This window comes from Amblyraja radiata, chromosome 3 (assembly GCF_010909765.2).
Source record: "Amblyraja radiata isolate CabotCenter1 chromosome 3, sAmbRad1.1.pri, whole genome shotgun sequence".
NCBI classification, from domain to species: domain Eukaryota; kingdom Metazoa; phylum Chordata; class Chondrichthyes; order Rajiformes; family Rajidae; genus Amblyraja; species Amblyraja radiata.
Genome location: NC_045958.1, coordinates 34,778,988 through 34,804,205, shown reverse-complemented (window position 1 = coordinate 34,804,205; position 25,218 = coordinate 34,778,988). Strand labels below are relative to the sequence as shown.

The 25,218-nt window shown below is 42.7% G+C and overlaps 1 protein-coding gene across 7 annotated transcripts in view; it reads left to right on the top strand.

Annotated features, from left to right (window-relative positions):
* Positions 1-22,827, top strand: part of prune2 (prune homolog 2 with BCH domain) — a 318,918-nt gene extending 296,091 nt beyond the window's left edge. For 4 of the 7 annotated variants that reach the window (XM_033017577.1, XM_033017573.1, XM_033017578.1 and 1 more), the window contains 4 exons: positions 6,249-6,284; positions 7,281-7,319; positions 18,027-18,068; positions 18,768-22,827. In XM_033017577.1, the coding sequence (XP_032873468.1) occupies positions 6,249-6,284; positions 7,281-7,319; positions 18,027-18,068; positions 18,768-18,801 (151 nt within the window). In that variant the 3' untranslated portion in view covers positions 18,802-22,827. The remainder of the gene's footprint in view (positions 1-6,248; positions 6,285-7,280; positions 7,320-18,026; positions 18,069-18,767) is intronic. The other 3 variants (XM_033017574.1, XM_033017575.1, XM_033017576.1) reach the window with 3 other exon arrangements.
* The last annotated feature ends 2,391 nt before the right edge of the window (positions 22,828-25,218 follow it).

Sequence of the window (25,218 nt, the reverse complement as noted above, 5' to 3'; positions counted from 1 at the left end):
TTTCCCCTCGCACCTTAAACCTATGACCTCTGGTTCTTGATTCCCCAACTCAGTGTAAAAGACTTTGTGCATTTTATCTTATTTATTCCCATCTTGTAAACGTTTGTAAGATCACCCCTCATCCTCCTGAGCTTCATGGAATAAAGTCCTAGCCTGTCCAACATCTCCCGAAATCTCAGGCCCTCAAGTCTTGAATCTACATACCATTATCTTACATCAGCTTTGGGACTTTATAGCAGAAAGGAAATAGAGAAGACGTTGGTGGGACTGCCATTGCACAATGGCTGAGCCCAACGGTTTTCAACAAGAAAATCTGAGTAGAAATGTAATTGTTAATGACATTCTGTCATTTTGATTAGGTATGTGTTCATTTAGTTCCCTTGCACTGTTACACTGATCAGAGGTGACACTGATTCCTACAGCATTAGCATGGTTTATATAACATCACAAATATGGTAAACTGCCATTTAAAAACAGCGCTAAAATGACAAACATGATTAGACTGTGAATTAACCAAGCCTATCCTTTAATTATTTTTATTTTAATTAACAGCAGTATGGATTGCATTTTGAATCATTTGGCGGTGGTGATATGTGCTATTAAAATGAAGAGCTAGCAAAATTAAAGTATAATAATTGACATGATTAATTACATTTATTTGATTAGTTATTAAATGTTTGTAATGATCAGCTAGCAAGTCCATGATATATATGGATGACTCAATATGGCCTTTGATTTGATTTGATTGAATTTATTGTCATTGTTTTTAATGAATAGACAACAAAATTATTTTTCCCTTAGTCATACAAAAAAAATAAAATAAAAATCATATATAGGTTAGTATCACTAACCCCGCCTTACTGTATCATTTATATTCACACCTACTTCCTATGCTACGCAGTTCGGTAGCAGGCAGGATGCAGTGACTACTAACATGCTGTTAAGTCTGTATGTGGATTAAAGATGATCTTAAACCACGTGTTGTGTAATTGTCATATTTACATGGTGTCAATGGGTTAACACACTTCTCCTGTATATCGGTTTTTATTTTCTTTCGCAAAGTTTTTATTTTCACGTTTCGCGATGGCTTCCTCCTGCCGGAAGCCTGCACAGCTTATCTTTGATTCGGATATCGGTGAGCGCTGGGCTACTTTTGAAATGGATTACCGACACTACATGAACATTGTGCATCGAAATGAACCAGACACTGTCAAAGCGTCCTTTCTACTTAACCTCACTGGCCCAGATGCTATGAAACGATCCAGGACTTTCCGATACGCTCCAGAAATTCTGGGCGCCAACAATCAGGTAGTTACACCCGCAGAATCTGCTGACGACCCCAATGTCTTGTTACGTAAATTTAGTGAGATTTGTGACCTGCCCTCTAATCACATTTTGGAAAGGTCAAGATTCTTTCCCCGTAGACAATTGCCAGGTGAACCTGTCGAAAGATTCATCTCAGATTTAAAATATATGGCCCAGAGGTGCCGTTTCGAAAACATGACCGACCAGCTAACAAGAGAGTTTCTGGTGACGGGGATGAATGATCAAAAGCTGTGGTCTGAGCTCCTGCGTAAACCTGATTTAACCTTAGATGAAGCCGCTTGTCGAATTGGGGAAATCATTGACCCATTAAATAGTCAGCGTGGGGCAGACACCAAGACCATTAATCTAACTGGATTTAATAGACCGCGAGCTCAGACAGAAAACACAAGATTTATGGCCCAGGCCAACCCTGCACCTAATAGTCAGCCTCCCAAAAGATGCCCCAATTGTAATTATCTGTACAACAGGCAATCACCATGTCCTGCTTATGGAAAGGCCTGTAACTATTGCAAGAAATTAAACCATTTCTCTGCTGCCTGTCGTTCTTGTGGGAAGAAGCCCTTCAGTCCCAGACCTAATCTAAACATGTTGTTGCAAGACGATAACAATTACGACTCCCAATTCAAGCTCAACACTGCCCCCGACACCAGTCCAATTAATTTGCAAGGGGAGTCAAACGCGTACTCACTCCTACATGCTTGCTGTACGAGAACCCCGTCCGCCGCCAGCCGGACTCTATGCTCCACCACTTCAGTTCCAGCCATTCGCTGCCGAACCTTCTACCGATCCCCGCATGCCCCACACTCCTCGCATGTCCCATACTCCTCCATGAGCAGCGGCCGTGACTAACCACAGGGTTACCCCTCCTGCACACTTCCCCTTTCGGCCACCACTAGCCTCTCCCGCCGCTTCCGGAGTCACCCCCTCCCTCTAATCTTTCCCGTGAAGGAGGAGAGGGCTTGGTCCGTACGCGTTCGGGCCGCATCAGTAGACCGCCTGATAGATACGGCAAATTTGTTTAACTTTAATGGCATGTATACTCACTATACTCACTCTTTAAGGGGGAAGGATGTAGATTGGCTTATGCATGCAACCAATCATATATAGGTTAGCGTCACTAACCCCGCCTTACTGTATCATTTATATTAACACCTACTTCCTATGCTACGCAGTTCGGTAGCAGACAGGTTGCAGTGACTACTGACATGCTGTTAAGTCTGTATGTGGATTAAAGATGATCTTAAACTACGTGTTGTGTAAATGGCAAATTTACAATTTAATTTATTGACAAAAACATTTTTCCCTTACAGTCATACAAAAAAACTAAAATAAAAAAAACACAAAACACAGAACACAGTAGTCCACAACACAAACATCCCCACAGCAGCACCAAAGTTCCCCACTGTGAGGGAAGGAACCAAAGTCCAGTCAACCTCCTCGCCGATATTCCCCAATGTTCACCCGTGGTCTGGGCCTCCCGAGCACCCCGTAGTTGGCGCTACGGGCAGCCCGATGTTCAGGTCCTCTCGCCGGGAACCTCTCGTCGGCCACCTTCCACCGGAGTCCGCGGCTCCCGATGTCCACAGGCCACGCTGGGCGGAGATTCGCTCTGGCGACCCCCGGCAAAGGGTCCCAGGACTCCGCGATGTTAGAGTCAGCGCTGCCCACGTTTGGAGCTCCGCACCCACAGTTCCGCGATGTTGGAGCAGCGGCCCAGCACTCCGGAGCTCCAGGCGGCGATCCCAGGAAGGCCTCGCCTGCTCCGCGATATTTCCAGCGCCTCGCCGCCGCTGCTGAAGCTCTGGTCCGGTCCCGGCAGGAAAGGCCGCGCCAATCCAGCTGGTAGGCTGCGAGGGGGGCCGAGGACGTGACTCGGATAATAGCCGCATCCTCGCCAGGAAGCGACTGACGGACGGTTTCCCCCTTACCCTACCCACTTCCCCCCACATAAAATACTGAAAAAAAACTAAAAAACAAAAGAAAACACACTCTAAACATAACAACTCCTTGATTTCATGTGTTTCTGACTCTGACCCCGACCACTAGGTATCTATCTATACATAATTAAAACTCTGATCTTGCTAAATTCCGGTTTGCGCCTTTTTTCTATTTGTGCAAAAACGGTATGCGATAGCGCCACGATTTTTCACCAGCTCGCTCGCCGTTCTCCTGTGCTGCGAGTGCACACAGTTTTGTTCCGCTCGATGGTCTATTGTAAAAGTTAACGAGGTTTAATCATCTTCAAAACCGCGCGTGCGCAGATCGATCTCCTCTACCAGTCAGCGCCGCGCGGATTAGTCTCTTCTCCTGTCACTCTGTGGAACAGCCCGCCCCTTCTTGCGCAATCGCATCTTTACTGGAACTGAGGGACGCTCTGGATGGCCGGCAGAGGTCTCCAACCAGACACAATTTCGGAGGGTCCGGAAGCGGCCTAGTCCGGCGCAGAGTCAGAGATGTCGCCGATGTCGCCAAACGGAAAGCGGAGACTCTGATCCCGGCGGAGGAGAATGACCAATGACCAGCGCCCGCTGTGAGTCCCCATCGCACTGCCAGCTCCAGCCCCTTCCTCTCTGGTTCCCCTCGCTGGCTCCACCCCCGTGATACCCCCTTCTCACCCATGGATCTTCCCCGTCTTTTCTCCGACTTCTCTCCCCCCTCCAACCCCGCCCACACACCCAGGTTTTTTCCTGTCTCATGTCTGGTGGGGGAAGAAGGGAAATGAGGGAGAGGTGGGGGAGGTAGGGAGTGGGGAATAGAGGGAGAGGAGGGCAGTGGGGGAGGTGAGGAGGGATAGTGGGAGGTGAGGGAAGTGGGGGATAGAAGGATAGGGGGGGTAGGGAGGGGAGAGAAGTTATGAAGGGAGGGAGGGAGTGACTGAGGGTAGGGGAAAGCGAGGGAGGGAGAGGTGATGGAGGGATTGGGGGAGGTGAGGGAGGGATTGGGGAAGCGGAGGAGGAGAAGGAAAAGAAGAGGGAGGGTGAAGAGGAGGGGGAGGGAGTGCTGGGGATGAGAGGAAATGAACTGCACCTGCACAGTTGGGGGCTATGCGTGAGTGGTGGAATATTGAGTTGGGGGAACGGGTTGCGTTTGGGGGAACGGATGTGTGGTGGAATATTGCGTTGGGGGACCCAACGGGTCTGCACTTAGTCTAGTAATAATTCTAAATCCAGTGGATGAACTGACATACTTTACCTATCTTTACTAACTCACTTTAGTAGTCTCTGTTCATTGGTAATAATTTAGTAATTTGAGGGAACTTGTTGGAAGGGATTAGGGGGGTCAAGGGGATGCAGACCCCCCCCCCCCCTGTTAGTTTAGGTTAGATTAAAGGGGGGGGGGGTCAAGGGAAAGCAGCACCCAGTTAGTTTAGGCTAGTCGGTGTTTACTATACTTTTACCTAAATGAGCCCTAAACTTTTTTTCCATTCTTTACCCAACCCCTTACTAACCTTTTAACCTAGAATATTGTGTCAAGCATCCCACTGAAAGTAGAAATTATGGTTTGTATTGACAAAAAATTACCAAGTTCCTTGACGCTTTGCCAAGACTAGTGTTTACTGCTGTTGAGAAGGAAATCAGCTGGTGATGGCGTTTGTTTACGTTTTGCTTCTCGCCATTCTGCCATCAGATGGCAGCACCGTTGTGATTTCTCATTCTCTCGGGTGGAAATAACGTGTGTTGTATGTTTTAAAAGTGGGTTTTTTTCCGATTTACGTAGTCTCTGAAATATATGTTGAGGTCGGAGTCGGGACTTTTTAACCGACTCCGACTCCAGCAGCACCAAAATTGCTCCGACTGACTCAACGACTATGACACTGACTCCACAGCCCTGCTTGTCAGTACAGTGGACTGAAATCCAATACAAGGGAACCATTACTTGAGCATGAATAATGATTGAAATTCTATTGGTGTTAACTTTGGTACTTGTGGATGGTTATGTTATGCACTCCAAGTTACATGTTAAATTTTAGCAGATCATCAGAAAGTTCATTAGCACCAATCAGAAGGAAAGGTATGTTATTATTTTGAGCATAACTCCAATAAAATTTACACATGCTCATTCAGAATTTTGCATGAGAGGCACTATCATTAAAATCTTTTAAGAGATTGATGCACCATCTTCTACTCGACAAATTGACTCCAAGTAACCTTTCTTTTCCTAGGAAGTGCCTTTGCCAGCCTATACAGGATTTTTAAAGCTTTGGGTTGCAAAAGATCACTCAAAATGTAAAATATTTAATTTAACTTTTTAATATAAATACTCTTAAGGACCTGTCCCACATGGCGATTTTTTCGGCGACTGCCGGCATCATTGACTTGCGTATCAGGTCACTGAAAATTTTGAGGTGTGATGACATATGGCGCACGGTGTTTTTTCAAATGTCGCAACATTTTTTGTCACTGCTGGATTACGAAATGTTCAAAATCTTTTGGAGACACTGATATGACACTGGCAGTTGCCGAACAAATTGCCAAGTGGGACAGGCCCTTTAAGGAGTGTTTCAGGCCTTGTATAAGACATGTATATACTTAAATGACTGATTGTACAATGTAAAGACAGTATAACATATTTACCATCCTTATGTGCATAAACTTTCTTCTCCAAACTATTGTACGTAAGTCAATGAAAAAATAGGTACCACATACTATAATAGTTTGCTGTGAAGTATACAGATTCTTACTTCAACGTGTAAAACCAAGATACTCTTGTAGATCTGTGACATAGATGGCATTTGCCCCATGGCCTTTTTGTGATTACAGCAATTGTTAAATGTCTTTATGTCAAAATCATAACCTCTTATTAAATCATAAATATATCTCATTCATTTCAATTTATGTCCTGAAGGTGATTTCTGCTGCCTGCATATCTATTTTATGAATGTCCTTTTCCTAACTTTGGTTTAATGACTTATTTCCTAAAAGGTGTGAAGAAGAAAAGTGTAAAAAAAGAAGGATGAGGTAAATTATGGCATTTCAAGCCGCGTCATATGCTGTAGCATTGGCCTCCTTTGCAGAAAATTAACCTTATGCTCAACAATAAGCTAAAGCTGCTTGAATGTGCTAATCTATCTTTCTTCTGTCTCCTCCTAAGAAAGAAAATGTAATACCAGAGCATAGCTTCATAGGCAGTAACAGACAGCACCTTCAATGCTGTAAATTATTCCAAGGCCTTTCACAAAATTGAAGCAGGGAAAAATCTGATACTGAGCAGAAGGAAGAGACATTAGGATGGGCAGCAATACGATGAATGAGCAATGTCTATAGTAGAGAAAATAATGGACACGGAAATAGCATGGTAGAGCAAAGATTGTGGGATGAGGGGCAGCCCAAGACCATGAAAGGTTGCAGAGAATTCAAAGGTTTGCGAGGCTGAGGGAGATACGGTATGGAAGGATCTGAATATTCATGCAAGGTTAGTGAGTAGAAAGTGGTATGCTTGCTATGTAAATGTCAAGTGATGAACATTTCCAACAAGAGTGGCCTGAGCCACTCGCCTAAGTATTCACCCATCTTATTTAAGGTAATATGAAACACTGAGTTTTCCACCATCAACATTCTGAAGGTGAGCATTAATCAGAAACAGATTGTACTGCAGGAGACCCTGGGTCATTGGGTCATTTCCTGACATCCCTACTTAAGCCAGAGCTACTGAGAGAAGTTTTTTCATTCCTTTACTAACCCAGAAAAAATATATTTTGCTTTGCCAGGTTACTAAATGCTGAATATTAACAATATTTGACAAGATGGCTACACTTTCGGCACAGTTTAATAAGCATGCAATCTTGTGTGTTACGGTTTTTGTGTGAGGGGATTATCTTTCTGCAATCTGAATATTGTTAAATAATGACAGATGAATGCTATTGTGGGCATTCTGAGTTGGAAGGATCTGAACATTCATGTGAATCTTGCTTCACACAGATTTTTTTGTTATTCTTCATATTTTTTCTTCCACAGGTTGGATGAAGAACTAAAAGAAGCATCAGACACAACAAAGTAAGCCAGCGTGCACATCTATATTTTGGGTTTTTCTTATTTATTTCTTCTTGGCTTTGCACCAAATATCACTTCTTATTTCCTTATAAACTAGAGAGAAGCTTTATTTACACAATGAAGCAATTCTAGGAGTCAAATAGGAGTCAAATAGTTTTTGTTCCAATTTGTTGCTTGTCCTCTTATAGTCTTTGGAAAGCAGTAAATTCAGCACCATCAAAACATTATATGCTATAAACTACCGAGAATATTTATTCAAAATAATATAAACACTATGAATAGAGTAGAACAGATCACTAAGCATAATAGTTAATCTAATAGCACTTGTCTTGCCAGCATTGCCAGTAACATTAGACCACGATCGATGTTAGTAAGTATGATTAATGATAGAGAAAAATGTTGTACCTTAATAACCTTTATAACACTGGTCATATTGTCCCAAAAAATATTTTCTGCTTGTTTTAACTTGGATCAAATTAAGACAATTTTTTCATCTTAAGCTGAACTCAAATGCCTTCATGCCTGCTTGAGTTTTGTTCAGTTTCAACGTTGGAAAACCTCCTAAAAGTAAATATGCCCATGAAAATGTTGGGTTTTTATTTTTTAAATGAACCACGTGGCTTTAGGAAGCATATATCATTCTTGGCACGTGGCCGACAGGTTACTCTTGTTCCGCTTGAATATGGTTGAATATTAACCTTCAACTCAGAGTGTCCTGAGGCACATCATCCTGGAGCTCCATTTGCTGCCACAGAATCTCCTGTCCATCCTCCTAACTAGTGAGTCACCTATCACTATAACCTTCAGAACCAAGCTGGTGTCACAAACTAGCTGCTGCGCTCCTCTGAACGGCCATCTCCCTCTCCTGTATTTAGTTCTGAAACATCACACATTCCTTCTCTCCAGAGATGCTGCCTGCCCCACTGAGTTACTCCAGCTTTTTGTGTCTATCTTCAGGCAAACAATGAAGTTGATTTCCAGAGCAGCAGATGCAATAGATGAGGCTGGAGGAGGTGCAGGTGAACCTCTGGCACACCTGGGAAAGACTGATTGGGTCCTTGAATGGAGTCAAGGGGGGAGGTAAAGCGACAAGTGTAGCATTTCCTGCGGTTGCAAGGGAAAGTGCCCAGAGAGGGGGTGGTTTGGGTGGGAAGGGACGAATTGACCAGGGAGTTACGGAGGGAGCGGGGAGGAGATGGGAAGATGTGGCAAACTCTACGGCCACATCCTAACCCAGACCTGGTACCACAGCCACGTTTGCTTTGTCGGGACTTGCCTGCGCCTCCATCTTGTACCTCATGGTTTCCAGCTCCAGTTCTCTATCTCCCAGTTCGGACCCAACCCGGACTATAGATACCGACTGGCTATCTGCCTCCATACACGGCAATTCTCCTTCCATGCTCTGCGATCTACTCTGGCTGCTATGCGCCGGCACCAGCAGGACCTCGCTTTGACTCTCCCGATACTTCGGGCCTCACTCACCCAGACCTGCAACGGACCCCAACTCTTCTTCATCCTACGGCAAATCCACAACTTCAACAAAAGATTCCTGGGCCAACAGAACTCCACCAAGGACCATAAAGTCGCCCGCCTCCAGGCCGCTTCTGCCACCGACACTCCGCGACTCAACCGCCTGCAGGCACCGGGCCCCAACGCTGGCCCGCGCCACCTGCCTGAGTCCCGCGACACCATCTTGGCAAGAAGGAGCAGCACCAGCACTCACCGCCTCCCGGACCGACCTCAGGCCCGGACCACTGAGGACGCCGCCTTCGCCGACCTCCACGTCGATGCTGCCGCCAACCTTCACCTGCCCACCGATGACGCCGATCCTCGCTGCCTCACCGGTTCCTCCGACTATCGCCCCCTCACCGATTAAGCCGACCCTCGCTACCTCCCCATTTCCTCCGACTATCCACCATAACGTGACCGCCAAAGCTTGCCGCCTCACCAGGGCCGTCGAACCTCGCCGCCTCACCGGGGCCTACTCACCTCGCCGCCTCACTGGGACTATCGAACATCGCCGCCTTACCGGGACCGTCGAACATCGCCGCCTCACCGAGCCCTACTCACCCTGCTGCCTCACCGACCATCCGCTGACCTGGACCTCATCCGCTTCACCCACTGACCCGGACTCCACTCCCTGCGGGCCTCCACCATCATCGACTCCACCGACCCTCTCCACTCCACCGCTCTCCAGCAGGCCGCAGCCGTCGCCTTACCTGAGTCCTAGACTCAGCACCGGGTCTGAAGTCTCCACGCTGCAGACTCTGACATCACGGGGTCTAATGGGATAGTCGAGGATGGAGTTAAAGAGAAAGGGTTTCTTAAACGTGTGAGCGGAGAGACAGAGGGGTGTAAAATGAGGGTAGAAGCAATAGGTAGCAAGGTGAAAAGTAAAAGTGGCAGGCAGACAAATCCAGGGCAAAAATCAAAAAGGGCCACTTTTCAACATAATTGTATAAGGGGTAAGAGTGTTGTAAAAACAAGCCTGAAGGTTTTGTGTCTCAATGCAAGGAGCATTCGTAATAAGGTGGATGAGTTGAATGTGCAGATAGCTATTGAATATGATATAGTTGGGATCACGGAGACATGGCTCCAGGGCGACCAAGGCTGGGAGCTGAACATCCAGGGATATTCAATATTCAGGAGGGATAGACAGAAAGGAAAAGGAGGTGGGGTAGCGTTGCTGGTTAGAGCGGAGATTAACGCAATAGAAAGGAAGGACATTAGCTTGGAGGATGTGGAATCGATATGGGTAGAGCTGCGAAACACTAAGGGGCAGAAAACGCTAGTGGGAGTTGTGTACAGGCCACCTAACAGTAGTAGTGGAGTTGGGGATGGCATCAAACAGGAAATTAGAAATGCGTACAACAAAGGTAAAACAGTTATAATGGGTGACAGTAATCTACATATAGATTGGGTGAATCAAATTGGCAAGGGTGCTGAGGAAGAGGATTTCTTGGAATGTATGCAGGATAGTTTTCTAAACCAACATGTAGAGGAACCAACGAGAGAGCAGGCTATTCTAGACTGGGTATTGAGTAATGAGGAAGGGTTAGTTAGCAGTCTTATTGAACGTGGCCCCTTGGGAAAGAGTGACCATAATATGGTTGAGTTCTTCATTAGGATGGAGAGTGACATTGTTAATTCAGAAACAAGGGTCCTGAACTTAAAGAAAGGTAACTTTGAGGGTATGAGACGTGAATTGGCCAAGATAGACTGGCAATTGATTCCTAAAGGGTTGACGGTGCATATGCAATGGAAGGTATTTAAAGACTGCATGGATGAACTACAACAATTGTTCATCCCAGTTTGGCAAAAGAATAAATCAGGGAAGGTAGGGCATCCGTGGATAACAAGGGAAATCAGGGATAGTATCAAAACAAAAGATGAAGCATACAAATTAGCCAGAAAAAGCAGCCTACCAGAGGACTGGGAGAAATTCAGTCCAGCAGAGGAGGACAAAGGGCTTAATTAGGAAAGGGAAAATAGATTATGAAAGAAAACTGGCAGGGAACATAAAAACTGACTGCAAAAGTTTTTATAGATATGTGAAGAGAAAAAGATTAGTTAAAACAAATGTAGGTCCCTTGCAGTCAGAAACAGGTGAATTGATCATGGGGAACAAAGACATGGCAGACCAATTGAATAACTACTTTGGTTCTGTCTTCACTAAGGAAGACATAAATAATCTGCCGGAAATAGCAGGGGACCGGGGGTCAAATGAGATGGAGGAACTGAGTGAAATCCAGGTTAGCCGGTAAGTGGTGTTAGGTAAATTGAATGGATTAAAGGCCGATAAATCCCCAGGGCCAGATAGGCTGCATCCCAGAGTACTTAAGGAAGTAGCCGCAGAAATAGTGGATGCATTAGTGATAATTTTTCCAAACTCTTTAGATTCTGGAGTAGTTCCTGAGGATTGGAGGGTAGCTAATGTAACCCCACTTTTTAAAAAGGTACAGAGAAAATGGGGAATTTCAGACCAGTTAGTCTAACATCAGTAGTGGGGAAACTGCTAGAATCAGTTATTAAAGATGGGATAGCAGCACATTTGGAAAGTGGTGAAATCATTGGACAAAGTCAGCATGGAATTATGAAAGGCAAATCATGTCTGACGAATCTTATAGAATTTTTCGAGGATGTAACTGGTAGAGTGGATAAGGGAGAACCAGTGGATGTGTTATATCAGGACTTTCAGAAGGCATTCGACAAGGTCCCACATAAGAGATTAGTATACAAACTTAAAGCACACAGTATTGGGGGTTCAGTATTGATGTGGATAGAGAACTGGCTGGCAGACAGGAAGCAAAGAGTAGGAGTAAACGAGTCCTTTTCACAATGGCAGGCAGTGTTGGGACCCCAGCTATTTACAATATATATTAATGATTTGGACGAGGGAATTGAATGCAACATCTCCAGGTTTGCGGATGACACGAAGCTGGGGGGCAGTGTTAGCTGTGAGGAGGATGCTAGGAGGCTGCAAGGTGACTTGGATAGGCTGGGTGAGTGGGCAAATGCATGGCAGATGCAGGAAAAATGTGGATAAATGTGAGATTATCCACTTTGGTGGCAAAAACAGGAAAGTAGACTATTATCTGAATGGTGGCCGATTAGGAAAAGGGGAGATGCAACGAGACCTGGGTACATCAGTCATTGAAAGTAGGCATGCAGGTGCAGCAGGCAGTGAAGAAAGCGAATGGTATGTTAGCATTCATAGCAAAAGGATTTGAGTATAGGAGCAGGGAGGTTCTACTGCAGTTGCACAGGGTCTTGGTGAGACCACACCTGGAGTATTGCGTACAGTTTTGGTCTCCTAATCTGAGGAAAGATATTCTTGCCATAGAGGGAGTACAGAGAAGGTTCACCAGACTGATTCCTGGGATGTCAGGACTTTCATATGAAGAAAGACTGGATAGACTTGGCTTGTACTCGCTAGAATTTAGAAGATTGAGGGGGGATCTTATAGAAACGTACAAAATTCTTAAGGGGTTGGACAGGCTAGATGCATGAAGATTGTTCCCGATGTTGGGGAAGTCCAGAACAAGGGGTCACAGTTTAAGGATAAGGGGGAAATCTTTTAGAACCGAGATGAGAAAAACATTTTTCACACAGAGAGTGGTGAATCTCTGGAATTCTCTGCCACAGAAGGCAGTTGAGGCCAGTTCATTGGCTATATTTAAGAGGGAGTTAGATGTGGCCCTTGTGGCTAAAGGGATCAGGGGGTATGGAGAGAAGGCAGGTACAGGATACTGAGTTGGATGATCAGCCATGATCATATTGAATGGCGGTGCAGGCACGAAGGGCTGAATGACCTACTCCTGCACCTATTTTCTATGTTTCTATGTAACTGCGCTGTGTCGTAGTGCTAGTCTCGCTAACACAGGGAACCTCAGTGGTTGTTCCACTGGGTCTTCCCCTTCCCCCTCAAACCATGTGACCCCAGCTCTTCCCCACCCACACTATAGTCCTCATATCCCCTTCCTCCCTGACCACCCAACACCCTTCCCACCAGACATTGCCTCGACCTCAGTCCACTCACCTGCCTTCCTCCGGCCCCATTCTCCATCCTTGCCGTGTGTTCACCATCCCCCCTGACCTCCCCCTCTCTGATACCGAACGGTCTGTCCTCAGCAAAGGCCTCACCTGTGTTCCCCTCCGTCCCCACCTCAATGAGTTTCGTGCCCGCCACGATGTGGTGCTCTTCTTCCGTCGCCTCCGCCTCAAAGCGTTCTTCCAAGGGAAGTCCTCGCCCCCCCCAGTGATGACCTCTTCTCCCGTCTCCAACGGACCCCATCCTGTTGGACTCCCCCTCATGGCCATCTTCCGGCTTTAGACCTTTTTATTTTAAACTGCTGGTGGGACATGAACCGCCTCAACTTCTCCACTCCCCTTTCTCAATCTAACCTCTCCCTCCCTGAACGTACAGCCTCCCCTCACTATGGAACAACCCAGACTGGGTGATCAAACCTGCCGACAAGGGAGGTGCCGTGGTAGTCTGGCGCGCTGATCTCTACAAGGCTGAGGCCATGGGCCAACTCTCAGACACCTTCTACTTATCCTTGGACCATGACCCCACAGACGAGCACCAGGCCACTATCTCTAGCACCATCACTGACTTCATCAACTCCGGCTCCCTGCCCTCCCAAGCCTCCAACCTCATCGTTCCCCAGAACCGCACGGTCCCATTTTACCTTCTCCCCAAAATTCACAAACCTGACTGTCCTGGCAGACCCATTGTTTCTGCCTGTTGGTGTCCTACTGAACTCATTTCCACATGCCTCGACTCCATCCTATCCCCCTTGGTTAAATCCCTCCCTACCTATGTTCAAGACCCCTCACATGCTCTTCATCTACTCCAGGTTTTCCATTTTCTAGGCCCTCATACCCTCATCTTCACCATGGATGTTCAGTCACTCTACACCTGCATCCCCCACCAGGAGGGTCTCAAAGCCTCCATTTCTTCCTCGACCGCAGAATCAACTAATCCCCGTCTACTGATACTCTCCTCCGCCTAGCGGAGCTGGTCCTTACCTTTAATAACTTTTCGTTTGACTCCTCCCATTTCCTCCAAATCCAAGGCGTAACTATAGGTACGCGCATGGGCCCCAGCCATACCTGCCTCTTTGTAGGGTACGTCGAACAATCCTTGGTTGAGGTGTACCATGGCCCTATCCCCGAACTCTACCTCCGCTACATCGACGACTGCATTGGTGCTACCTCCACAACTCACTGACTTCATCCATTTCACTACTAACTTCCATCCGGCACTCAAACACACCTGGACCATTTCCAACATTTCCTTACCATTTCTTGACCGCACTATCTCCATCGCAGGTGATAGACTACTGACCGACATCCACTATAAACCCACTGACTCCCATGGCTATCTGGACTACACTTCTCCCCTACTCCCAATTCCTCTGTCTACACCGCATCTGCACCCTGGATGAGGTGTTCCACACCAGGGCATCGGAGATGTCCTCATTCTTCAGGGAACGGGGGTTCCCCTCTTCTACTATAGATGAGGCTCTCACCAGGGTCTCTTCTATACCCTGTGACTGCTCTCACTCCCCATCTCCCCCACTCGTAACAAGGACAGAGTCCCCCTTGTCCTCACCTTCCACCCTACCAGCCGTCACATGCAACAAATAATCCTCCGACATTTTCGCCACCTCCAACGTGATCCCACCACTTGCCACATCTTCCCATCTCCTCCCCTGTCTGCTTTCCAAAGAGACCGCTTCCTCCGTAACTCCCTGGTCAACCCGTCCCTTCCCACCCGAACCACCCCCTCTCCGGCAACTTTCCCTTGAAACCACAGGAAATGCTCCACTTGTCGCTTTACCTACCCCCTTGACTCCATTCAAGGACTCAAGCAGTCTTTCCAGGTGCGGCAGAGGTTCACCTGCACCTCCTCCAACCTCATCTATTGCATCCGCTGCTCTAGATGTCAGCTGCTCTACATCGGTGAGACCAAGCGTAGGCTTGGCTATAGCTTCGCCGAACACCTCCGCTCGGTTCGCAATAACCAATCTGATCTCCCTGTGACTCAGAACTTCAACTCCCCCTCCCTTTCCGAATCCGACCTTTCTGTCCTGGGCCTCCTCCATATCTAGAATGAGGACCTCCGTAAATAGGAGGAGCAGCACCTCATATTTCGCTTGGGCAGTTTGCATCCCAGCAGTATGAACTTTGACTTCTCTAATTTCAGGTAGTTCCTACTTTCTCCTCCCCTTCTCAGCTCTCCCTCAGCCCACTGGCTCCACCTCTTCCTCTCTTCTTCCCGCCCCCCCCCCCCCCCCCACCCTCACATCAGTCTGAAGAAGGATTTCGACCCGAAACATTGCCTATTTCCTTTGCTCCATTGATGCTGACTCACCCGCTGAGTTTCTCCAGCATTTTTGTCTACCTTCGATTTTCCAGCTTCTGCAGTTCTTTCTTAAACAAAATGAAGGTGATTTAGCTAATTAGTATGTGAGATCTACTCCCTAGCTATAAGGTCAATTTGAAACAAGACAGGGTTGAATAGAGGGAGTGGTCCATTGTATACTTGAATTCAACCAGTTACTAAATACACCATAATAAGATATACATTATGACAAAGTGGATTAACCAGATGACATCTGTGGCATTTAATTGGAATTGTGGAATTGTTTGGGCGTTTTATACATTGCAGGTTTGCTTAAAGATGAAGTTTCCAAGTTACAGTGAGGAAAAAGACTGGCGGGGGAAAAATGGTCAAATTCATTCTGATTAATTATTAAATTCAATTTGGTCTACTCTCAATCGTCACTAAAGTATGGAAGCTGTGAACAGTGTTATCAAGTGAGATTTACTCACCAATAACCTAATCACCAACACTCGGTTGTGTTTCACCAGTTCAGTTTAGTTTATGGTCACGTGTACCGAGGTACAGTGAATAGCAATGTTACAAAATTTTGAGATTTTAAAAATCAAGTCTGTAATTTATCCCATCAGATAAAGCATAAAAATAAGTTTAATTTGACACCTAATTCACTTTCATATCTCAAGTATTTAAAAAGTTATGGCCATTTTCATACTCGGAAATGAGCATCTTGTTCCCTATTGATTTTCTATGGACATAACAAAAAGGTTGTGATCGTGAACAGTCAAAAGCCCATAACTTTCTTAAAAATTAAGAGAACTGAATGAAATTTTCAGTTATCATAGATTGAAGCATTCTGAAACAAATATAAAATAATCTTACTTGGATGACCTGAAATTAAAGCATATAATTAGTTAGTTACCTAATTGTAGCTAATTTCAGACTTCAATTACTAGATCTAAACATCTATCCATTTCTTAATAAATTATTAACATTTTTAAATAGCCTAAATGTCCAAATAATATTCACAAATAATTCACAATAAAACATGATTTTTAAATCTCATTTACATTAATTTATAGACCAAATGGAAGGAATTCAGTGTTCAATTGCTGTAAATAAATGCCCATTTAAATCAGCTTTCCAGTGGGTCCCTGTGGAACGCGCTGGTTTAGAACGTTCACATTGCGGTAGATTTGTGCCCCAAATGCCCAGAAAAATACTGCGCGATATAATGGGCCCAAATTGAGCTACTCGCAATATTAAACTTTGTATAAAGGGATCTTTAGAAGCCCTTTTTAATGTAAAAATATACAACCTAACTTCTGCTGTCTGCTTTATGAGACCCTGCGGTTGCTGGCAGTCGCGGGTTTAGAGATTGATTTTTAAACTACTATAACTATTATACGAGGCCTTTAAACCTAATAATAGCCTTTGCGACGGGGTCTTCCAGCGATTTTTCGTTAATAATTAACTAGGCTGAACATCTTCGATTTGAACAGCCTAGAGAAAATCGCGTTTTAAACCCGCCCCCTCTAAACGGCGCCAAAATCGCGCACACCCGCAACGGCAGATTTTCAAAGACGCTTCAGGTAGGCTTTGCAACATACCTACAGTGAACAGCTTTTGTTTCCAGGATTGCCTGGCTCCAGATCTCATCACAGCCTTGGTCCAAATCAGGACCAAAGAGGTGAATTCCAGTTGTGCTGCCAGTGGAATTGCTGTCCCACAGCTCCAGCAATTTGGGTTCAATCCTGACCTTCAGTGCTGCATGTGTACTGTTGGCGGCTTGTGACCATATGAGTTTCCTGTTGATGTTCCAGTTTGCATGCACATCCCAAAGACATGCTGGTTGTTAAGTGAATTATTAACAGTAAATTGCACCTGTCATAGATGGATGAAAAGGAATCAAGGGTTGTTAATGGGCATGTATGAAAGAACAAAATGTGCAGTGATAAATTGGGTGATGGGTTTGTGTTAAATAAAGGAAGCCGCCCAAAACTGCATGCACCAAGCTAAAGACAATATTCAGTAATAGGTTGATGAGTGGCAGGTAACATTTATGTCTTATCAATGGTGAAAGAGCCTTGGAATGCCACGATGTGAGTCACTCGCCATAGGCTATCCAACCTTTGAGCTCTTCTTGTAACCATAATATTATATGCCATAATATTTATGCTAAAATAAAGTCCCAAAGAATGATCATTTACAAATACAGAGAATCTTACTGCCTACTTTTGGTATTCTACATCAATACCACTGCTGTGTCCCTTGCCACCATTGCCATTATCTTGGGCTTACCATTGACCAGACCTCAACTGGACCTGGCATATAATACTATGGTCGCAAGAAGAGCTTAAACGCTGGATAGAATCTGGTGAATGACTGACATTGTGATATTCCAAGGTAGACAAAAATGCTGGAGAAACTCAGCGGGCGAGGCAGCATCTATGGAGAGAAGGAATAGGCGACGTTTCGGGTCAAGACCCTTCTTCAGGGCTCTTTCACCATTGACAAGGCATGATCATGAGTATGATCGAATATTCTCTATTTGCCAAGATGTCTGCATTGTCAACAATTCTGAGAAAGCCTGACACCTTCCTGGCCAACATAATTTGTAATTTGCCACACAAGACTTCATCTATGCTCTGAAGAAAATAGGAAAATGCTCAACTTTGATGATTTTATTGGATTATTCACTTATTGCTTGGTTTCATCTGTCAGAATCTTAATAGGTGCTCAAGTTCAGAAATGTTCAATTTCACTACTTTGACTATAGTGCCATGAACATGTTGATATACTAAACTTTTCTATTGTTCCCTTTGTGTTTATGGGTACATTTATTTTTGTCACAATAAAACCAGCAGATTGTCGATTGAATCAGAAGCATCTTCAGATGAACAAGTGTAAGAATAGTTTAATGATTGGAATGAATCATCTCCAGTGTCTTGTGTTCAAATGCATGGCTGGTCAGATCTATTTATTGTTGTGTCGTGCTGTTGCATTATGTTTTTGTGAATTTTTGGCATAAACCTCTTAGATGATTGAAACATTTCATTTCAAACTATTCCAATTTAGTTTCTGTCAATGATATAGTCCCTTTTCTCATGACAACAACATTACTTTGAAAACTATTGAAGAAAGTCTACGCTTTATGTGTATTTAAAACAATTTATAATGGCTCTCCTGTCTAGGGTAGCAATAATGTTGCCATGTTTATGTGTTCATATTTATTCTTTTCAATTATCAAAACTCTTCATTTTGGTGGTAAATGCACAGCAATTTTCAGTAACATTTATTTTACACAATTTGAAAGATGATCTGTTCCAATAACTCAGTCACTTTAGTAGATTGTCTCGTCTTCAAAAATTTGGAATGAGCATTCTTCTGTTGTATTATCACTTTGGTAACAGCAACAACTGGTTGGGCTTTCTGCGCCTATTGCTGACACTGGTGGATTTAATAAGACAAATAAAAAATGAAAACTATTTACTCGTTTATCTTATTTTGGAGAAGAAACATGGATTATTATGCTTTTATTCTAATATGTCATTGCGGAAACAATGCTATAACCAGTTTCTGTTTTGTTTTAATGTTTTATCTAGAGCCGAATCAACACTTGATAAACACATCGAGTAATCAGTCGAACATGGAATCCCAACTCTCACATATATTTTTGGTTCCGACTAGCAACAGCAACTCTTTCATCCCTTCCTGATTTACCTGTTTACCTGTTGGCTAGTCATGTTTAAGAAGTGTTATCTGTGAGTTATAAATTGAGACTAACAGTTGTGCCTGTGAATATAATGTCATAAATAATATAGTGATGAGTGGCAATAATATGCATCTACTTAATGAAATGTTTATTTCAAAATAATTGTACATTTAAAAATAACACTTCAGCATTGCCATATTAAAGAGAATCTTACGATGCCAAATTAAATAGTAGTGCCTCCTTTCATCCTGCCTCCCCTTCCACCGTTGCCCAACCACTCTCCATCACCATCGTTCTTTGTGAACATCGCTTCGTGAAATTATCTGGTTGGCATAAGATCCCAGCCTGGCGAATGCCAATGTGGTATTTTGAAATTGTTTCACGTTTCAGGAGAATAATAGAAGAGCTTTACAACGTTCATATGAAATCATTAAAAGCCAATATAAACCTTGTGCTTTATTTTCTGGCAGAGATAGATCACGTGAGATATGTTTTAGAGCTTTCTCATGTTGTCTTAATATACGCCTTTAGCAAAAATAGTTTTTTTTGTGCAAAAGTTGAAGGGTGATTTATTTTTAGCTCATTTTTGTTGCAGCAACTGTTTGTTCCTCTAAAAACAAATACTTCACTGCCTGCAGTCAGTCCCCATGTTATGGGAGGGTTCCGCTGCTGAGACCTATTCATAACCTGAGTGGTAAGTTGGAAATGAACAAAAACATTGCAAGGGAGAGGCTCATAGAAGCACCCATGATGGGAGAATGCGCGGGGGTGGGAAGAGTGGCCGCCATTTGGCCCCACTGACTCAGTGAGTGAACAAGCAAGTCCGGTCAGTGCCCCCAGCACTGCTCTGCTCAACCCAGCCCCCCATTATTGTGGTGTGGAGGAGGGTTGAGGAGAAGGATAGGTGAAAGATACCTGTAGCCCCCATCGAGCCAGAAAACCCATCCCCATCCATCCCGCCGGTGGCCCAAAAGCAAATGTATGGGGTGTCCACAGGTCCAGCATTCATAACCAGTGAGGGACCTATAGTTAAATGCAAAACAATTTACAAATTTGTTTTAAAATCAGTTACATTAACTCACTTCATTCACATATCTGCACTCATTCACATATCTGCAAATACAGCTGGTGCACAAGAAATTAAAGGTAAAGTTGGAAAGGCAACTCTCATGTTAGGATTTCAGAACTAGCAATTCAATTAAATTATATTAATATCACATCACAATGAAAATGTTTGCATTAAATGCATACCTTTAATTGAAAACAGCTGATCCAAATCATAATTCATTTTCATTATTTCAATATAGACCCAAAAACAAAAGATATTTTTTTCCAGTATATTCAAATTCTCCATCATCCTGGTTTAGTTATGTATCATCAAACATTTTCATTGCTTGATCAAAATCTTGTTGCTCTCCAGATAACAGCAGTTTTGAAGAATCTTCACCACCTGCAGTTGATGGAGGAGTTCTAAGCTTCTTCAAACCAACCAAGTATGGCAATAAAACGCTGGCTGCACCAGTGATTCTTGATACATGGGCATCCCTTTACTTCCTTAAGATATAGGCATTCCTTTACTTCCTTGTTAACCTTTAATTTTTTTGCAAATATAAATCAACCTTTCACACCAAGAGCCATTCTAGTTAGTTGAGAAATCAGAATATATTTGAGATTGCAAAACGTAACTTTGATTTCAAGCGTTGGTTCAATGACCTATTGATTTCTGTGCTCATTTTGAGGAATCAAAGATGAACTTTATTATTTTCATGATGATTTTCAGTTTCACAAATCCCAGGAAAAAGTTTATTGGGGCAGATGATTGAATATTACTAGATATTAACTTTCATATTCTAATTCTCGAGCTGCTTGCTGCTTTTTTAAAAATCATTTTTGCAAAGGGAAGAAACTAATTGTGCAGTAACCAATAGCATACTAATAACAGCATAATTAATTAAGCTAGGCCTAAAATAGGAATTCTTTATTGATGAGATTTTGCTCATAAAAAGGCTTTCAAAGAGAGTAAGAAATTATTAATACAGTAAGATTAGATATAGATGAGTTAATTAATAAAAGCAAAAGCACTGCTCCATTTAAATTGTATCTTCTACAACATAAATTAAAACTGCTGCCATGCTATGGAAACCCAGGATAGCATTTACTGTATGTACACAGGGGGATTTTGCAATAGGTTCTTTACTTCCATGTCAAATATTGGATTTAAGTAAAATAACTTCAGCATTATTGATTAATATATATATGAAGTTGCAATACATGTGGTTTGATATTAAACAATTTAAATGCTAAAAGTAAATTAGAATTATTCTTTTACTTGCAAGAGGTAGGCTGCATTTAATATTATTATCAATATCAGGTGAAGAAGTCATGAAAATATTAATGACTACTGAGAAAAAAGGTGTCAATTTTCTTTCAAAAATATTTAACTAGAATACCAACTCTGAAATCTCATTCAGTGACATCCATTAACTATTTAATATTATCTTTCCCTTCCACAGCAGTATGTTAAATGCACAACTCGCTTGCACACGGATTTATTTCATTTAGGATTCCTTTCTTAAGATCTCTGTGATGCTATTCTATCATTCAAAACTTTCTAAATTATCTTGCATCATGCTTTTGGAATAATTAGTTACATGTGGTGTTGGTTTATTCTTTTCTCTGTGAAATAACTTAAATTAATCCACTTCCATGACCAGTTTATTTACCAAATAAATGTTTAGAATCATTTTCTCAAGAATATTTTTTCCTTCAATATCTCGTATATTGCAATCTACAAAATTCCAAATTATTTTCAAAAATCAAATCCGAGCTATTCCTGTAAATAAAACTTAATTGAAAAACCTCCAGCATTTTTCCCATTGGAAAATAATGTATTTGATTGATGGAAAATCTACATTGCAATTAATAAATTATCTGTGACTAGTTACAGAATTTGCTACTCATATGTGATGGAAGCCAATATATATTTTGAACAGTGTAATGGAATTCTAGATTTCTCTTGCTAAATTCTATAACATTTTCCATTCCCAATTTGTGGTAATTGGATACTATAAATAAAAGCCAAAACCAGATATGTTTTTAATGTATCACAGCATTGATGTTACTTCATAACTGACCTCAACTTTTGGTAGAAAATTCATTGGACTTAACAACAATCAAGCTGGATATTACCCATTATGTGTTCCGCAGTATTTTATTTATATTACAATTTGTTTAAGTGAGTTACACAGTCATTCTGTACAATTGACTAGGTAATTTTAATAGTTGAATTTTCTCTTTATCAGGTTAATAAACTAACTATTGTGATAGCAAAAATGACAAAGATGTTTCAAAAAGATATGTAATTGCTATAAGATAAGAGAGTTAACATTCTCATTCTTTTTGTGCCATATGGGTGGCATAGAATTTGGAAATGTGCAAGTTAATAATGGTAAATCTAACTGTGATTCTCTCTTAAGATAGATTTCTGTATTATCTTTTGTGAGATGGAAATGTTTGAATCTAAAAAAAATCCCGTTTTTCATATCTGTTGGTTATATGTTCTGAATTAAAGATGATCAGCTGTTAAAAGGACACCTTTATTCTTGGCAGAGACTACAGTTTCACTGAAGGAAGAAACACCACCTGAAATGTAGTTATTTTTGGCTGTCCAACTGCCGTGGCTGAGGAAGGATCTCTGTTATAGTTACCATAAATCACTATTACTGAAAAATCTGTGGCAAGGTGATCCTTTATGGAAAAAAATGTGAGACTGCATAACCTTATAAAGAATAGTAATTTGCACTATTAAATGCCATGCTCTTCTATATATTGCATTGGGTTTTTTATGTGACCTTAACGAAATAAGCAATTAAAGTAATGCATATGCTGTGAATTGGGAAGTGCTTAATGAAGTTACTCCTGGAGCTTTCAATAAATATCAATGAATTAATGTTTATGGTTGATATGAAGTTTAGAAATGTGGTAACCAATGAGGGTAACTGTAGCATACTTTAGAAGAGCAGGAAGATAGTAGATGACATTTAATATCAAGAAATGTGAATGATGTATTTTTGGGGGAAAAGAAGGAAAGGTGACATAAATTAAATTATCTGATGTTAAACGGGCTCCATTTAATATCATAGGAAAAGTTGCCATAGCTTACACATGTACGTTTAGTTTAGAGAAACAGCATGGAAAATGGCCCAATGGCACTTCAAGATCATACTGACCAACGATCAGCCAATACTAGTTCTGTCCTGGACATCCCAAGTAGCATACAAGGTTAAAATTTTATAAATAAACGTAAAGGCTGCAAAGTTTTACTGTACTGGCGCATCTTAGGGTATTAAGATGAGGATCAAAAAGGTTCCCCTCTACAAATACTCTTCTGGGACCTACATAGAAACATGGAAAATAGGTGCAGGAGTAGGCCATTCGGCCCTTCGAGCCTGCACCGCCATTCAATATGATCATACTGTACCTGCCTTCTCTCCATACTCCCTGATCCCTTTAGCCACAAGGGCCACATCTAACTTCCTCTTAAATATAGCCAATGAACTGGCCTCAACTACCTTCTGTGGCAGAGAATTCCACAGATTCACCACTCACTGTGTGCAAAATGTTTTTTCTCATCTCGGTCCTAAAAGACTTCCCCCTTATCCTTAAACTGTGACCCCTTGTTCTGGACTTCCCCAACATTGGGAACAATCTTCCTGCATCTAGCCTGTCCAACCCCTTAAGAATTTTGTAAGTTTCTATAAGATCCCCCCTCAATCTTCTAAATTCTAGCGAGTACAAGCCGAATCCATCCAGTCTTTCTTCATATGAAAGTCCTGCCATCCCATGGTGAACCTTCTATGTACTCCCTCTAGGGCAAGAATGTCTTTCCTCAGATTAGGAGACCAAAACTGTGTGCAATACTCCAGGTGTGGTCTCACCAAGACCCTGATGGAACATGCTATCCCTAACAACTTCTCCTTCGACAACTCTCATTTTTGACAAATCTAAAGCATAGCCAAGAACACTTGTATGGATGCTTGTATGGACATGTATGGATTATGCACCTGCCTCTTGATTGGCCAAGCGAAGCAGTCTGTTTTTCAAACCTACTTTAGCATATTTCTCCAATTCCTACACAGCTAACTTCCACTCTGCACTTGTTCATTTGGAACATTTCAGACGCTTCTCTCCCCTCTCTTGATATCTCTTCCCTGTGCTGATGGTCATTGAGGAGGAAGTGTTGCCAATTCATGCTAATTGTGGTATGTTGATGAGGAATTCAACATTGTTGTTGTCAATTCATACCTATTGTGTTGTGTTGATGAGGAAGTCGAGGTTCCAGTTGCAAAGGGATGTGCAGTGACTCAGTTCCCTGTGCATGGTAACAGGTGTGGAGGGGATGAAGTTGTTGAAGCTATCCTTGTACAACAGCCTGACGTATATGTTTTTATTCTTGTATCAAATTCTTTGTATGTTTACATACTTGGCTAATAAATTAATTCCAATTCCAATTATTGTCCAAGTAGTCCAATGCACAGTGGAGAAGCCAGCAACACTGCATCCACCATTGATCTATTCCAGCAGTAGGCAAATTATAATAGGTCCATGTTCATGGTAAGGTAGGAGTTAATATGTACAATAAATAACCTCTCAAGTCATGTCATCACTATGGATGTTAGTACCACTGGTCGATGGTCATTGAGATATGTCACCTTATTGTTCTTGGACAACGGTATTATTGATGCTCTTTTAAAGCACTTGGGAACCTCAGACCTCAGTAATTGATAGCAGTAACAGGATCGGTCCGAGTCAACATGGATTTACGAAGGGGAAATCATACTTGACTAATCTTCTGGAATTTTATGAGGATGTAACTAGGAATATGGACAAGGGAGAGCCAGTGGATGTAGTGTACCTGGACTTTCACAAAGCATTTGATATGGTCTCACATAGGAGATTAGTGGGCAAAATTAGGGCACATGGTATTGGGGGTAGTGCTGACATTAGCAAATTTGCAGATGACACAAAGATGGGCGGCAGTGTGAACTGTGAGGAGGATGCTATGAGAATACAGGGAGACTTGGACAGGTTGGGTGAGTGGGCAGTTGCAATTAATGTGGATAAATGTGAGGTTATCCACATGGGTAGCAAAAACAGTAAGGCAGATTATTATCTAAATGTTGTCAGGTTGGGAAAAGGGGAAGTACAACGGGATCTGGGGGTCCTTCATCAGTCAATGAACGTAAGCATGCAGGTACAGCAGGCAGTGAAGCAAGCGCATGTTGGCCTTCATAACAAGGGGAGTTGAGTATAGGAGCAAAGAGGTTCTTCTGCAGATGTAC